Below are 14,190 nucleotides of genomic sequence, written 5' to 3'. Positions count from 1 at the left end.
GCTGCCCAGACCATTTGTGACAACTATTGAATTTTTAAAATTTGCATTTATCAGCATCATAACTCCTCTGCCTCATGCCTTAGCCTACATATTAACTCTCTGTCTACACACAGCACATTCATTCTTTCATCTCTCTGCATGATTGTGCGTGACCCTACGGCTCACACGCCACCCTTTCACTGTGACCTGACACCTGCTCAGTAGCATCAGCATGCGTGTGTGTATGTGTGTGTGTGCGTGTGTGTTTCCCATAGAAATCCTTAGTGTGCGCATCTAAATATGAGTGGGTGTAAAACATGCATGTGCTCAGGTGTAAGTTTTTACATGATTATTCTGCTTGTTATCTGTTACCTTGTCAAACTGGTTTGATTTTAAAATAAGCATGAATTTGTTGCTCTGTGAGCCACACAAGCCTGCAAATCTTACGGACGGTGTTTTGGTAACAGGAAACTGTCCACATGGCTTTTTGTTTTGATCTCAGCAGTTCAGTTCAGTTGTTTGATCATTATATACATATAAATATACACCGCTGTGGTCATTTGCTGCTTTCCGATGAATCAGGGTTGTAATTTGAACATATAATTCCTGTAGGGGCCACACTGTTAATTGATCATCCACTCTACAGTAACTTGTGGCAACAATTTGTTCCCTTTTGTTTGTCTTAGATTAAAATTAAAGATAACTGTTAGCATGAATAACAAATTTCAATGTGATTTTCAAACATTGTTCACAGCTGCTGATAACGTGTGGTTTCTTGTTTATTTTTTTATATTTTATTTTTTGTGATAAAATATTTTTACTGCCTGGAGAAAATGGGTGATTCCCCATGTCCCCACTCTTCATTCTGGATGAATGTCACCTCTGTATTACTTGTTTGAACAGATGTTGGGTTTAGTTGGAATAAGAGCAGTCAAGAAAATGTTCATGATGTGAAATGTGCAGCAGGAAAACAGATGATACACCATATAGCTTCTATCCTTGTTGATATATATTCAAAGACCTAATATAAAATATAAAAAGGACCACTTCAATCTTTTCTAAGAATGTATTTTGATTACATAACTGAGCACTATTATTCTGCTTGATTTAACAAAATAAAAAAGACCCAATTCTATACTCTCTCATATTCTATAGGTATGGGAATAAAACAGCAGCATTAAATAAATGCATAGTAATCTTCTCTCTTGTTCATATTTTAAAAGCTCTGTTTATTTACCAGCACTGTGTCAGTCAGTGAGACTGTATTGTGAGGATGTCCGACCTTTCTCACAGGACTTTGTACGGTGAAAAAAAAATTCTTGAGGGGTTTCTTTTTCTGTGTTTGCATATCGCTGCTGCTGCTCTTAACAACTCTGATCCAATCAGCCTCTGCTATAATGACCTTTGTTGTGTAATGGATTGAAGGTATTTCATTTTAATGCATCAACTGCAAGGACTTTGCATTTACTTACAAATAAAGACAAACATTTACAGAATATGCCAACACAGTTTTTTGGTTTGTTTTTCTTGTTTATATAAGAAAGAAGCTTGACTGAAAAGGTTTATTCCTGCAGTAGAACTTGTTTAAGGTCGAAGCATTTCAGTTTGATGGTCAGATTTAGATGTTGATAGAAAGTTTTTTTATCCCTGATTCACCTCCTCTTCCTGCCTCGGTAAGTGCTGGTCGCCATGGCTCAGAGTGTCTGCACTCACAGGACAGAGATGCCACTCAGCGCCATGGAAACGTGTCAACTTATTAAGCCATCCAAACATTGCACAAGGACCCTGCATGGTGACTGGCTGTCAGGAAGTGAAGTGGCCTTTCTAATTAGCCCAAAGAGTTTGACCCTCCTATTAAGCAAGATAGGTTGCATGAGCACTGCACATACTAGCTCCAGGTCAAATGCAGTACAGTGATTTTACTAACTGCACAGACAGTTTAACACCACATTAATTCTGAAAACAAGCAACAACAAAAATTGTTAAAGGTAGCAAAATATAATTTCCTCAGTAGCTCTACCATCATTACTCTGCGTGGAAGTTATGGTTCTTGGAAAGAAGTTGGCCAAGGAGACTCTGTTGCCTTCTGTGCTGGAAGACGGTGCCGCAGAGACACAAAGTGAGAAGCTGCAGCCGGGAGAGGTAGGAAGCTGGACATCAGGTCAAGTGGGCAAACGCTTCTGTAAGGGAAGTGTAAACAACCAGGTAGGCACGTAGATGTCCAAGACCATTCAGGCAGATTTTTATGGAGATTGTGAATTAAACATAGAGGGACTTGGGGAGAATTCAAAGCATGTTATTGATCTGCAAAGAATATTTAGCTTAAGAAATGGTGGTCATCAGTTAACCATAACACCATCTCTAGACATGTCTGAGCACTTTCAATTGCCAAAGGACAGGGGAAGAAAGCGCTCATAAATACAGGCTAAAGACTTGCTAATTTCTTTTTATAGATTGCTCTTTTGACCTGTGTACGTGCTTGAATTTTTTAACAGAGGGGACTCATGTCACCCTGAAAGTCAGTCTCAATTAATCATTCATGTAGTCTAATCACAGGGCTGCTCGCTCTACTGTAAATGTAAGAAATACCTCATGAAAGCAGCACATTTTTAAATACACATTTTGGATGTCCACACAAAAAGTCCCTTAGAATGTGCAGTACCACTTACATGCCAAATAATGGTATTTCTGAGTAGTCTATTTAGTCCTGAAAATAACAAACAACTCATGACTGAGAAATGACTGTGCTGTACCCCCAGACATAAAGGGACTGAGAGACTGCTTAAACAGCCTCACGGGTTGTGGAATAAACACAAAGAAGGAAAGGTAACTAGACTGGGAGGACAAAGGGATAAATCCACATTGATAGACTCAATAGTCAAAAAGTGTGTGTATCAGTTTTATTATCCTGGCAGGAAATTCATCAAATCTCCACACCCAAGCTGCCAACAACAGCCAGTTTTGAGGAGTCATGATGTCTTACTTTTTCGTTCTCCACCCAGCAGAGAGAGAGCGGGACCGAGGTCGACATGCGTGGGCCTAAGGACCAACGCTTGTGTCCTGAAGGGAACGTGCTAGACAGAGGGGAAAGAGAGGGTGAAGAGGAGGAGGAGGAGAATGAAGAGGAGGAGCTGGGAGAAGTAGAGTGTCTGATCTCTGATGAGGACTATGACACAGATTTGGAGCTCGGAGGTAAAGAGGGGAGATAAATAGGGTGGGAAAGTTATTACATTTTATGAAAAAGGGTGTGATGTTCCCTCTTGTGAAATAAAAAGGTGTGGAAATGGCTTGGTGATAAATGAACCCTTTTCATCCTGTTATTTTCTGTCTGAAATAGTGTTTTATACCAGGCTCTAGCAGTACAAATTATCATGACAGTAAGTCTTAGCTTGATCTCAATCAGAACAGGCATTGATAAGACAAAACCTTCCTGCCATCCCATCTGTTAATCTCTTATCTTCTCCCTTACCATCGTCTCAATCTCTAAATAATTTCGGGAGAGAAAAACAAGACAAAACAGTAACTCCTACATGTGCCTGCCCACACATGTGAAGCTCTGTTCTGCATCTTAATGATTTCATCTCAGTCTTTGTCAGGCTTCCTTTTCAACAGAAGTGAAAACCATCTGGTGTGAATGAGCTCCCCTGACAGGGCGAAATCAGTCACAAGAGAGTTTTCAATATCACATTTAAAAGATCCTCCTCCGAGGGAAAGTGCCACATCTCTCCTTTTACAAAGAGTATTGATAGCGAACAATTCAAACAGCTAGTGTCTTTGTTAATGTTGCAGATGAGAGGGAGGCCTATGACCCGACTGGGCAGACGCGCTACATGGAGGCGTGTGCAGCGTTACAGGTGGTACCTGCCTCCTACTTCCTGCGGCACATGCAAAATAGCGAGCTGTCCATGATGCATCGTGGTCTGGGGCCTCAGGTACTTTGATCATAAGTTTTATGGATTGTATGAAAATTATTAGGGTACATTTATGTATTTTTGTTCTTTTGGCTGAAGGGAGGGTAGTCTTTGTGGATAGTAAGCGCTGGTCTTTTATGTATTTTTCCTTTTTCAGTCCAAACATTTTATCATATAACATTATTATCTTCTATTTATCTTATTCCATCTGCAGTCACTGATCTGCCATCTGTGGCCAGTTCATTCCTTTAGTGAAAAAACACACTTCTAATGTGTTTATTGGTGGCTATAGTAAAGTTGTTGTTTACAGATATTGTTAACAAATTAAGTATTTATGATTTCCTCTTTTAGTTATGACAAGTAAATATTTACAAATTGTACACATTTCTTCAAAGCAGCAATAATTGATGTTTTAAACAACTTCGTTTCAAATGTGAAAACAATGTGAAAATGGTTGCTTGTACGTAGATTTATAGTGAGCGTCAGCTCATTGTTTAGCTGTCCACCAACTTTACTGTTTTGGTTTCCTTCTCATTGTTCTTATAGCACCACTTGCAGTTGCAGCTAGTCACTGTTTTCCGTTAAACTCCCTGTACCCCTATCAAACAGCACAGACACAAAGTTAGCTCCTACCTGGGGAAGCGCCCGATGTTTTCCTTTAGAAATGATAGAGCTCAAAAACAAAGCTAAAAGAGAGTGAATATTGGATTTACTTTTGCAAGGTGGCATGACTCCAAGTGAATGATAAGGTTGCTCTGTACCTTCCAGATGTGTAAACAAGCATCTGTTTGCTAACAAGTTCAAATCACAAAGTTGATTGTATGTCTATTTGGTGCTCAACTTGTTTCTGCTGCCCCCAAATGGCCTTCAGTTTCACCTGGGGGAAGGTATTCATATTGAACATGCGTATTTGAAAAAGATCTTTTTTTTTGTCTCTCTAGTACTATTTCAGATTAGACCAAACCTTTGATCAGCCGATGATTTATTAATTCAAAGTCACATTCACCTCCAGGGGAACTATTCATGACAAAGCTGGGACAAAATGGATCTTGCATGTACATATCTTTGCAGTACACTTTTAGTCTAGTCCGTCATAGAGAGTTTACCAATACACATTCAAGTGGAGAATCCTTCATGCCTTTGAAGAGAGGGAAAGCTGTTGGCATTGATTTATTCTCAGAGAGAGCTCATTATGCAGCTATATCTAAAATGTAATTAATCTCTGGGGAAACGTTCTTATTTTTGATCCTAAATGACAGCTAATGCTGTGACCCATGTAAAAGTACTTTATTATCTGTGCCTTGGTCTTGAGCAATAGACACAATGTCAATATTGAGTCTGCATGTTTTAGCTCTCAAATAACCCCAAATATACAGTACACACAGACATTCACAGATGCTGCTGGAAGGTTTAGATCAAACAGGAAATTTGTGTTGTCTTTAATAAATGGATCATATAAAGTGCACACATGTATAAAACATGCACACATATTTTATTTTACACTTAAACCCAAAATAGCCTAATTCTATCCAACAAGTCATTCATGATTTCTTTTTAACAGTAAATTAATGTAAGTCTGTGGTTGTACATCTCGGACTGAGCAAAGAGAAAGTGAATTTCCTGGGGCTCTTAGCAACACAATTTGACATTTCCACAGGCTTCCACTGGTCCATAACGCTGTAAATGAAAGTTGTAAATGTAAATCCACTTCTTAACAAGCCATTTCCCATGGTTTTAGCTTTAATAACATCATTCAGACATATTAAATTGGATTTTAAATCAGTCTTCACATGTCAATCACAGAGATTACAAGTAAGGCAACCACGTGTAGATAATGGTCTTCTAACATCTTAGAGAAATATACTCTGCATGCGTTCAAACACACTTTCCTCTGATGGGGCTGTTTCTGCTCTTCTTTTTAAAGATCAAGTTAACATGGGGCTTCGTGCAGCCAACTTTCTCATTAGCCGTGCTAGAAACTATAATTTTCATGTTCTGCGAGCTTCATTTCTGACCCACGCCTCCACACAGCTCCCTTCTGCTTCATTTGTCTCACACAGGTTTAATATTCCCCTCTCGCTCTCTTTCGCTTTCTGCCCACCTGCATCAGTACATCTGCACTTTTAACTGGAATACAGATAAGAAAATATGCTGCAGTGAACAAACAGAAGAATTTCACTTTGAGGTGGGGGGGGGGGGTTGGTTGTGTGTTTGCAGGGCACCAAAGCACTGGCAGTTCCCCTGGTAACCAACACTTCAATACTGAGGCTGAACCTGCGAGATAATTGGATGGAAGGAATGGGCGGAGCTGCTATAGCCGAGATGTTAAAGGAAAATTGTTACGTTACAGGTGGGTTTTTTGGGCACTCAAGCATGCAGACATTTCTCTTCCCTTTCCCTCACTTTGTCTCGCCTTTTTCTAGCAAAAGTGCCACCCTTCCTCCCACTCGTTTGCCACTTTAACCTCAATTATATGCCAAATCTGGGGACCATGTTTAATATTTGTCAGTATAATGAGCAAGTCCGGAACCTTTGGAGGGATCAATGGTGAATGACTCCTGTGAATTACGCATGGCTCTCTCATGTGGAGTTACTAATCAACTTTCAGGGGTAATCCAATTGCAAGAAAATACAGTTTAACAAGCTGGTAGCCAACATATATTTTTTACTGATGCTGCAGCATCATTAGCCAACACAGAATTTTAAAGGAACACTATTTTTTATTTGTTTCAAATTAATAAATATTTAAAACACATCCAACTCTAAAACTCTACTCAAGAGTTAACTCTAAGTTAATTGTATTGTCAGTGCAACAAACATTGTCAGTACGTTAAAAATTATATAAAATAAAATAAAACAATAAAAAAGAAAATGTAAAAAGAAAATGTTTTAAGCTCATGTCAGCATGCTACAATGCTCACACTGACCATGTGAACATGCTGATGTTTAGCAGGTATAATGTTCACCATCTCAGTTTAATGTGTTAGAATTCTAACATTTAATAATCAGCACTAAACACAATTTACAGCTAAAGTTGATATGTGATATTAGTTTTGCAGATAAACCACAGTGTTTACCTGCAAAACACATTTGTTGGACATAATAAAGTTTTGAACCACTCAGATTTAAAACGTAGACTACATCTTGTAGGGTGACAACTCAAAAAATGGGAGACAAAAAATATTCACAACCTTCTGATGAAGTCAAACTTTAAACAAAAGAAAGGGAAATGAATGAATGTCTAATAATTTTGGATAACACTCTTCATAAGTAGTCAGGCCAAAACTAAAAAAGACAATTAGCAAACTGGAAGCAAATGATGTGCAGTATACAACTATGAAATGTCTTTTGAACTGTCCAAAACTCTACTACACTTCTTCTCCTTGGACTTTTTTTGTGGTGGGAAACCCATTAGCTTTTCTTGCCACACATTGTTCTATACATAACTTGTGTATTTGTGTGTCATTACCAGAGGTGGATCTATCTGACAACAATCTCGGGGATTATGGGGCCAGGGCCATTGCTGGAATGCTTAAGGAGAACAGCACCCTGGCTAGCCTCAATCTGTCAGGAAACAATTTCACAGACCGGTCAGCTGAACACCTCGGCCCGGCCCTGATAACCAACTCCAAGCTGCAGCACCTCGACCTCAGCCACAACACTCTGGGAGAGCGTGCAGGTGGCACAACAATTAGTTATATATAGTAAAACTTACACACTGTATTTTCTGTGAGGCCGTAGACTTGCAAAGAATAAAAACTGTGCCCATGGCTCAAGTTTTTATTGGGTTGATATTAAAGATTTCCACATGAGATACATATTTTTACATACTTTAAATTGGCAGCACCAGGTAACTGAACTTCAGGACCCCGAAATTATCTGTTGCATCAATAGATAGTGAAGGACATTAAATAGGTTTGAGGATTGAGATAAAAAATGATGGAAGCACTTTACATTCCACCACTGAAATAAGATACTAATAGTGTGGTAAAAGTGTAATAATATATAGGTCATGGATGGGTAATAACTTGTAATTACCAAAGTAACAACTGGGTAATACATCACAGTAATAAGATGTAATACTGGGGTAGGTGATAAAAAGGTAACAGATGTAATTACATGCAATTACCCAGTTAATGACTAGGAATGGGTGTGATGATAACCACATGTATATCTGGGTAGTGGTAATATAGTTATATTAATATTGTAATAGTGATAATAATGGAGTAATATACTGTTTGTTCATGTTGATGAGATGTTGACAGCATTATAGGCCACTATCAGCCTAATGCCTTCCAAATTAGATAAATCTTCTTAGAATTTAAATTTGGTAATTACCATATTATAATGCTAACATTTATCCACCCTTTATCATCGTAACTCAGTTTAGTTGACTTACAAAGGGTGAAACTGGGATGAAACACAATGACCTGTTACTTAGATATTAACAAGTCACATACACTGTACAATGTTAATTGTAAAAAAAACATTACTACACAAAACTGTAATGTGGTTTATACAGTAGGCTAGCTGACATGTAAGATGAAATAAAGTATGTGTAGTATAGTAGCAGTATAATTCAATATGTGCCATCACTGGTATCTATTATTATTAGATTTTCTGAAAAATGATCCTCATAAAATGAGTAAGAGTTTGCAGTAATAGTGTAGCCTTATCTCAAAATTGTCACAGGACAGGAGGCAGCAGCAGACTGCGGCATTCAAAGGTCAAGAACATTTTGCCTTCATTAAAACCTCTTTCAATTATCATGTGGATGAGCTTTCTGACAGGCACCTTGTAGAAGAATGGCAGACGAGGGTGCAATAAGCATATTATGTGGGTAATTGAAAATAGATCTCTCTGTAGGAAAGGGGAGACACCACCATATCTCATTGTTGTGTGCATGATTTAGCCGTATATTCCATTTTATTTTCTCCATTGCTGAATTATTAGAGGACATTTTTGTGCTTTTTGAGTGCACTCTTCCGTATAGTAGATAGAATGTGTACCAATCAAACACGCTTACATTCATGCTATGGTTTTATTGATTTTTTGAGTAAGCAGAGTAAGTGCATCTTTTTCTTTGATTATGAACCACTGAGGGCTGTGCGCATTCTTATCCTCATGATGATGATGATGTGGATCTTTCTCTTTAAAAGCTTTAATGTGTAACTTTTTTATATTAATGAACGTCCGTTACATTCAAGCCATTGCCAAATGAGTTGCTACAAAGGTAATTTTTCTTCAACTTCACAAAACTCTATCTGTATTTCTCATCATGTCTATGTTTAAAAGATCATGTTGTCCGACAACTTTTGCACACAGAAGCTCGAGTAATAACCTCTTGTACAGAGTCCATCGTGTTTTTGTTATTCCTCAATGTCCTCCTTGGCTGTTAGCAACTGAGTGGAAGAGTGGTGGGTGTTGTGCTCGATCACAGAAGGTTTTTAAGTGGTCAACAGTAGTTGTTGTCATTACTTAGAATTCCTCATGGGGGGCGACAGAAACTATGAACTATAGCTTTAAAATCTCTGCCCCCCGGTCCTCATTCACTTGTGCTTTTAGTCTCTGGCAAAACACATCATTTCACTATCTCAGTGGAATACACTGGAGATGAGATAGGTTGCTCCCATAGAGTGTGGAAGAGGGTGTTTGATTTGAAAGCACACTTGGATTTAGCTTTCTTACCACTAACATATCTGTTGTCTTAGATTTTTCACCCTGTACAAGTCTGGATGTAAATAATTTTCCAAAACCAGATTTCCACTATTTGGGAAATGGTCAAAAATGCTTACAAACTGACTGATAAAAATGACTGATATTTGTTTTGAACAAGTAATTGTAATTGAGTGTGGATTTTAGACATTTTCTTGGTTTAACAACGAAATAATGGAACTTTGAATTTGATCGTCCTGTCTTTAATATTGTTGTTTCTTTCTGTCCTAAGGGCAACCCCTGGGTGACTCTCTGTCAGAGAATACAGGGTTGAGATCATTAAGTCTGGCCTGGAACTGCATTAGAGGGAGAGGAGCCATGATGTTGGCCAACGGCCTAGGGGTAATCCATCTGGACATTTGAAGTTTGAACACTATATTAGTTTTTTGACTCATGCAAGAGAAAATAAAGGTAAAGGTAATAAAGAGAAAGGGAACTCCTGGAAAGTTCTTTTAGCTCATATCATATGAAGCCAAATTAGGACATAGCTTATGTCAGATTAAATAGCACTTCTTAAAACTGAATTTGTGCATTTATCATATATCAGTCATAATGCATGGCCAAAAGCATGGGGACACCAGAAAGTTGCATTCAATTAATTTAAATTGTATTTATAGTGTTGAATCATAACAGGAGTTATCTCAGGACACTTTACAGATTAGGTCTTGACTCAAATCTAAAATTTACAAAGACACCAATTTCCCCCATCAATTGTTGTTGTTAAATATCTCATAAGGCATTGATGTCTCACAGCTTTTACTCCTTGGGATTACTATCTACAAGCTCTTGGAACCTGGCTGCAGGGATTTTCTCCCATTTATTGAAGTTGGACACTGATGTTGGTTTGGAAGGCCCAGCTCACAGTCCAATTCATCCCAAATGTTGGATGGTGTTGAGATAAGGGCTCTCCATAGGGCAGTCAAATCCTTTAACCCCAAATTCAGAAAAGCATTACTCTATAGACCTGCCTTTGATTAAAACGGCCATCGTCATATTGAAACACGGTCTTACCCAAGCTGTTGCCACAAGGTTGAAATGAAATGCAGTTTACAGTGTCAGGTTTAGCCTACAACTCAAACTTTGCAGTCATTTTTGGAAAAAAATGGGAAGTAAACATAAGCAGGTTTTTCCTTATAGCCTATGTTTTTTGTGTGGCTGATATGATTACAATTACAAGCAGATTTTGTTTGCTCCACTTCTGTACAACCCCCTTGCCTTTGGAAGTAGTCTAACGTTCTGTAGTAAGCTAGTTAGCTGGGTATGCTAACGGTTGCAGCTGAGAGTGCAGACAACCACTCAGTCTAATCCATTCCTTATGTTTTGCTCTTATGTTTTATGTTTTGTAAGGCTTAAAGGAAAGGCACTATCTTCCAAACTCTTTGGGGGCATAGTATTGCTCTTACAGCAAATGGTCAATGGGCTATGGTGAACATTTTGGACAAGCCATGAAGGATTATCAGAAGGAGCATAAGAAAATTAGTAAAGTGTACTGTTAAACAAACAAAATCATCATATATTCTGTTCACACTTGTATAATATGTTTAATAGTATGATTCGGTTGTGCTGGTGTATACTGTGTATCATAACCTGGCTAACTTGCTTAACCTGTTTTGTGAACACAGGCCAGGTATTCATTAAGCATCTCACAACAGAGACTATGTAGAAGCCCTGACAGGTTTGATTGATTTAGAGTAGGTCCTCAGAGACTGATTACATCAGGATCTATACTGCTTTTCTCTTACTTTAAATCAAGATCTTCCTTTGGTTTTGGTTAATAATGTCATTGACTTGTTCACTTGTCCAGGTTTGACCTGTTAATGCATTTATTTACCAAAGACACATTCTTTTCTGTTGTTTAGGGAAACATTTTCCTCAGAACAGTGGATCTGTCCTTTAATGGCTTTGGTAAAGAAGGAGCCATTGCTCTAGGACAGGCTCTGAAAGAGAACACGGTTTTGGAGGAGTTGAATGTCAGGTATAAGCTTTTGTTATCTTGCTATCTGGTAATCTGATTATTTTACTTTACTTAACGTTGCTATTATTACAAAAGGGCAGAGGTTGCAAGTTGAGTTCAGATCATTCTTTCATAAATCACAAATGAAAGCAAATAACATGTTTTGCCTTGTTTGGTACTAACTGTGAGGCAAAACAAACACAAAATATTCTTCATGAGACTATGATGAGGTCAACTTGTTCTACCAGATTTGTAGTTTTACTGATACATCTTAAACAGAGGTTACTTTTTCTAAAAAAGAGCCTGCAACCATTGACCGTATTTATGTAATTCAGTTTCTCCTGCCTTTCTATAAACTTTTCAAGCAAAACAAAGCTTGCTTCACAAACGTCCAGATATTTGTGCTACTTGGATGAATAATGGCATTTAAAAAAATAACACTTTATGATTGCTTCCCTCACACACTTTTTCTCTGTTCTCTCTTTTTGTTTCTCGCCACAGTAACAACAGAATACCCCCCGAAGGCGCTATCCACCTAGCCATGGGCATCAAAGTAAACAAGACAATCAAATCCATGAATGTAAGCTGTTGAAAGATTGGTTCTAGCTTCAAAGACAATGGGGGGCATCAGTGGATAAAATGGAATAAATAAATGGATCACTGTACTTTGTTTTAATGTCAGCGCCCAAGCAAAGCTCCCAGGGACTCATCTTAACTGACACTGAAACTGAGTTACAGCCTGAGCATATAATAATGTTGAAGACATGTGCACTCCTGAATTGAAAACAGTTTGGGTGTTTGCTGAAATATATAAGTCTGAAAACACACTATGAACAGCTACATTTAGGCAGTTGACAATTTAAAAAGGTAATCAGTGAGTTCAAGTTTTAAATATATATCCAATTTAGATCTGCACTGATAGCAGCTAATCACGAAAATTGTCCCTTTTTTCCTTCTTTTTCTTCTGCCTAGTCTATTTCTACCTATTTGGTTTATACAATATGAACAACAGGCCTACAAATTAAAACACACTAATGTATGATAATAGTTGTGCCAGAATTCAGCCTTGAATAGCTAGCTTTCATTTTTAGCCGCAGGTCAGTGAAAGAAATAGTTTGACATTATGGGAAAATACACATCCCTTTGACATGCTTCCTTGACATGTCGGTAGTAAAGAAGATCAATACCAATTCTCAGCATGTACACTAAATATGAAGCTACCTCTAGCAGCCAGTTAGCTTATCTTAGCATAAAAACCATAAGGGAAACCACTAACCTGGCTCTGTTTAACAGTTACAAAGTCCACCTACTAGCACCTCTAAAGTTCACAAATGAACACACTACATGTTGTTTGTTTAATCCCTACAAATATTGAACTGTAAAATTGAGACTATTTATTAGCTATGATCAGTTGCCAGGCAACTAGCAAAGACTACAGAAAATTACTAATCCCAGTAAAGAAATAGCCCAGCATATTATATATTTGAAAACTGGGATGTATAATCTTCATACCAAAGATAACATTCTGCGTATGTAAACAATTCTGAAAAAATCCAATTAGGGTCAGCATGGTTAGTTCTAGTCTCCTAGAGAGGTGTGGCAGAGGTGAAACCCACACGACATCCAGTAGATACAGGAAATTACTCTGAGATGGAACGTTTCAGTTCTGAACGTCTCTGTTCATCAAGGAGATACGTGATTGTGAGCACTTGTTACCAGTGTACAGAGCCAGGCAAACTGTTTCCCTGTTTCCTGTCTTTGTGATGTACTAACCTGTATACTATATTTATGTATTAACTCTCTGCCAGAAAGCCTATACATGTTTTTCACAAAATGCTGAACTGTTCCTGGTTAAAGAGGATTATTTTGGGCTGGAAATTTATTTCTAACCCAATAATAACCTTAACAACTTATTTCAACACCTTCTTAAACCACAGCAAAGACCCCTATCTGTGGCAATATTGCCATATTTTTACATTTCCAATGTTTGTCTTTGGCCAGATTGGTAGGAACCCCATCCAAAATGCTGGCTGCTATGGAATTCTCAAGTCTGTACAGGAAAATCCAGATTCAGCCATGGAGGCATTAGTCTTTACGGTAATTTACACATAGTTCACATCAATGAGACTTTCTGTGAATCTTTCTCTTTTTTTTAAAAACATATTTACCATTATCGCTCTCTCTAGGACATCGCAGTGAACCAGGATTTTGAAGATTTGTACACGGCAGTGAAAGAAATGTTCCCTGCGCTTACAGTGAATTGCGGGGGCAGATTTGGCGCATTCAAAAAGGCAAAAGCTTGAAAAGTGCTGCTGTAATTGTTGTACTTTATGCCAGGATAGATGGTAGGAGTCTTGCTAAAGCCCTGTGGACAATTTTGACAGCTGAACCAAAGGATGGATGCGTGCAACGATTTCTTTTCAAATGAGAGCCACAAGAGTATATTCCTCTGAAGGAAATGTAGTTATATCAAATGAAACTTGTACAAATACCTAATTAATTTAAAATAAAGTAAGATAGTTTGTTCATTTTCCAAAAGAAATAGTATACACCACGTGTGTGTGTGTGTGTGTGTGTGTGTGTGTGTGTGTGTGTGTGTGTGTACACTATAGTGTTGATGTAAAGGTGTTG

At 38.0% G+C, this 14,190-nt stretch overlaps 1 protein-coding gene across 2 annotated transcripts; it reads left to right on the top strand.

Annotated features, from left to right (window-relative positions):
* Nucleotides 1–1,814: 1,814 nt before the first annotated feature.
* On the top strand, nt 1,815–14,086 carry lrrc74b (leucine rich repeat containing 74B). 2 transcript variants are annotated; one of them, XM_034872148.1, is made up of 10 exons: nt 1,815–2,121; nt 2,985–3,171; nt 3,769–3,911; nt 6,108–6,240; nt 7,363–7,569; nt 9,838–9,947; nt 11,465–11,580; nt 12,061–12,139; nt 13,561–13,656; nt 13,746–14,086. In XM_034872148.1, the coding sequence occupies exons 1-10, from the start codon at nt 2,023–2,025 to the stop codon at nt 13,860–13,862; spliced, it is 1,287 nt and encodes a 428-aa protein (XP_034728039.1). In that variant the 5' UTR covers nt 1,815–2,022; the 3' UTR covers nt 13,863–14,086. The 2 variants fall into 2 exon arrangements, with proteins under 2 accessions (XP_034728039.1, XP_034728038.1); XM_034872147.1 differs by having other exon boundaries at nt 2,982–3,171.
* Nucleotides 14,087–14,190: the final 104 nt, after the last annotated feature.

Source organism: Etheostoma cragini, chromosome 5 (assembly GCF_013103735.1).
Source record: "Etheostoma cragini isolate CJK2018 chromosome 5, CSU_Ecrag_1.0, whole genome shotgun sequence".
NCBI classification, from domain to species: Eukaryota; Metazoa; Chordata; class Actinopteri; order Perciformes; family Percidae; genus Etheostoma; species Etheostoma cragini.
Note: the sequence above shows the minus strand (reverse complement) of the source record. Positions and strands in the feature narration are given on the sequence as shown.

What these genes read in the sequence shown, in the direction of transcription:
- lrrc74b (XM_034872147.1), top strand. Translation starts at nt 2,023, where the DNA reads ATGGTTCTTGGAAAGAAGTTGGCCAAGGAGACTCTGTTGCCTTCTGTG. An exon ending in CACTCTGGGAGAGCGTGCAG is followed by an intron (nt 7,570 to 9,837) that starts GTGGCACAACAA and finishes TTCTGTCCTAAG; the next exon opens with GGCAACCCCTGGGTGACTCT. An exon ending in TGGAGGCATTAGTCTTTACG is followed by an intron (nt 13,657 to 13,745) that starts GTAATTTACACA and finishes CGCTCTCTCTAG; the next exon opens with GACATCGCAGTGAACCAGGA.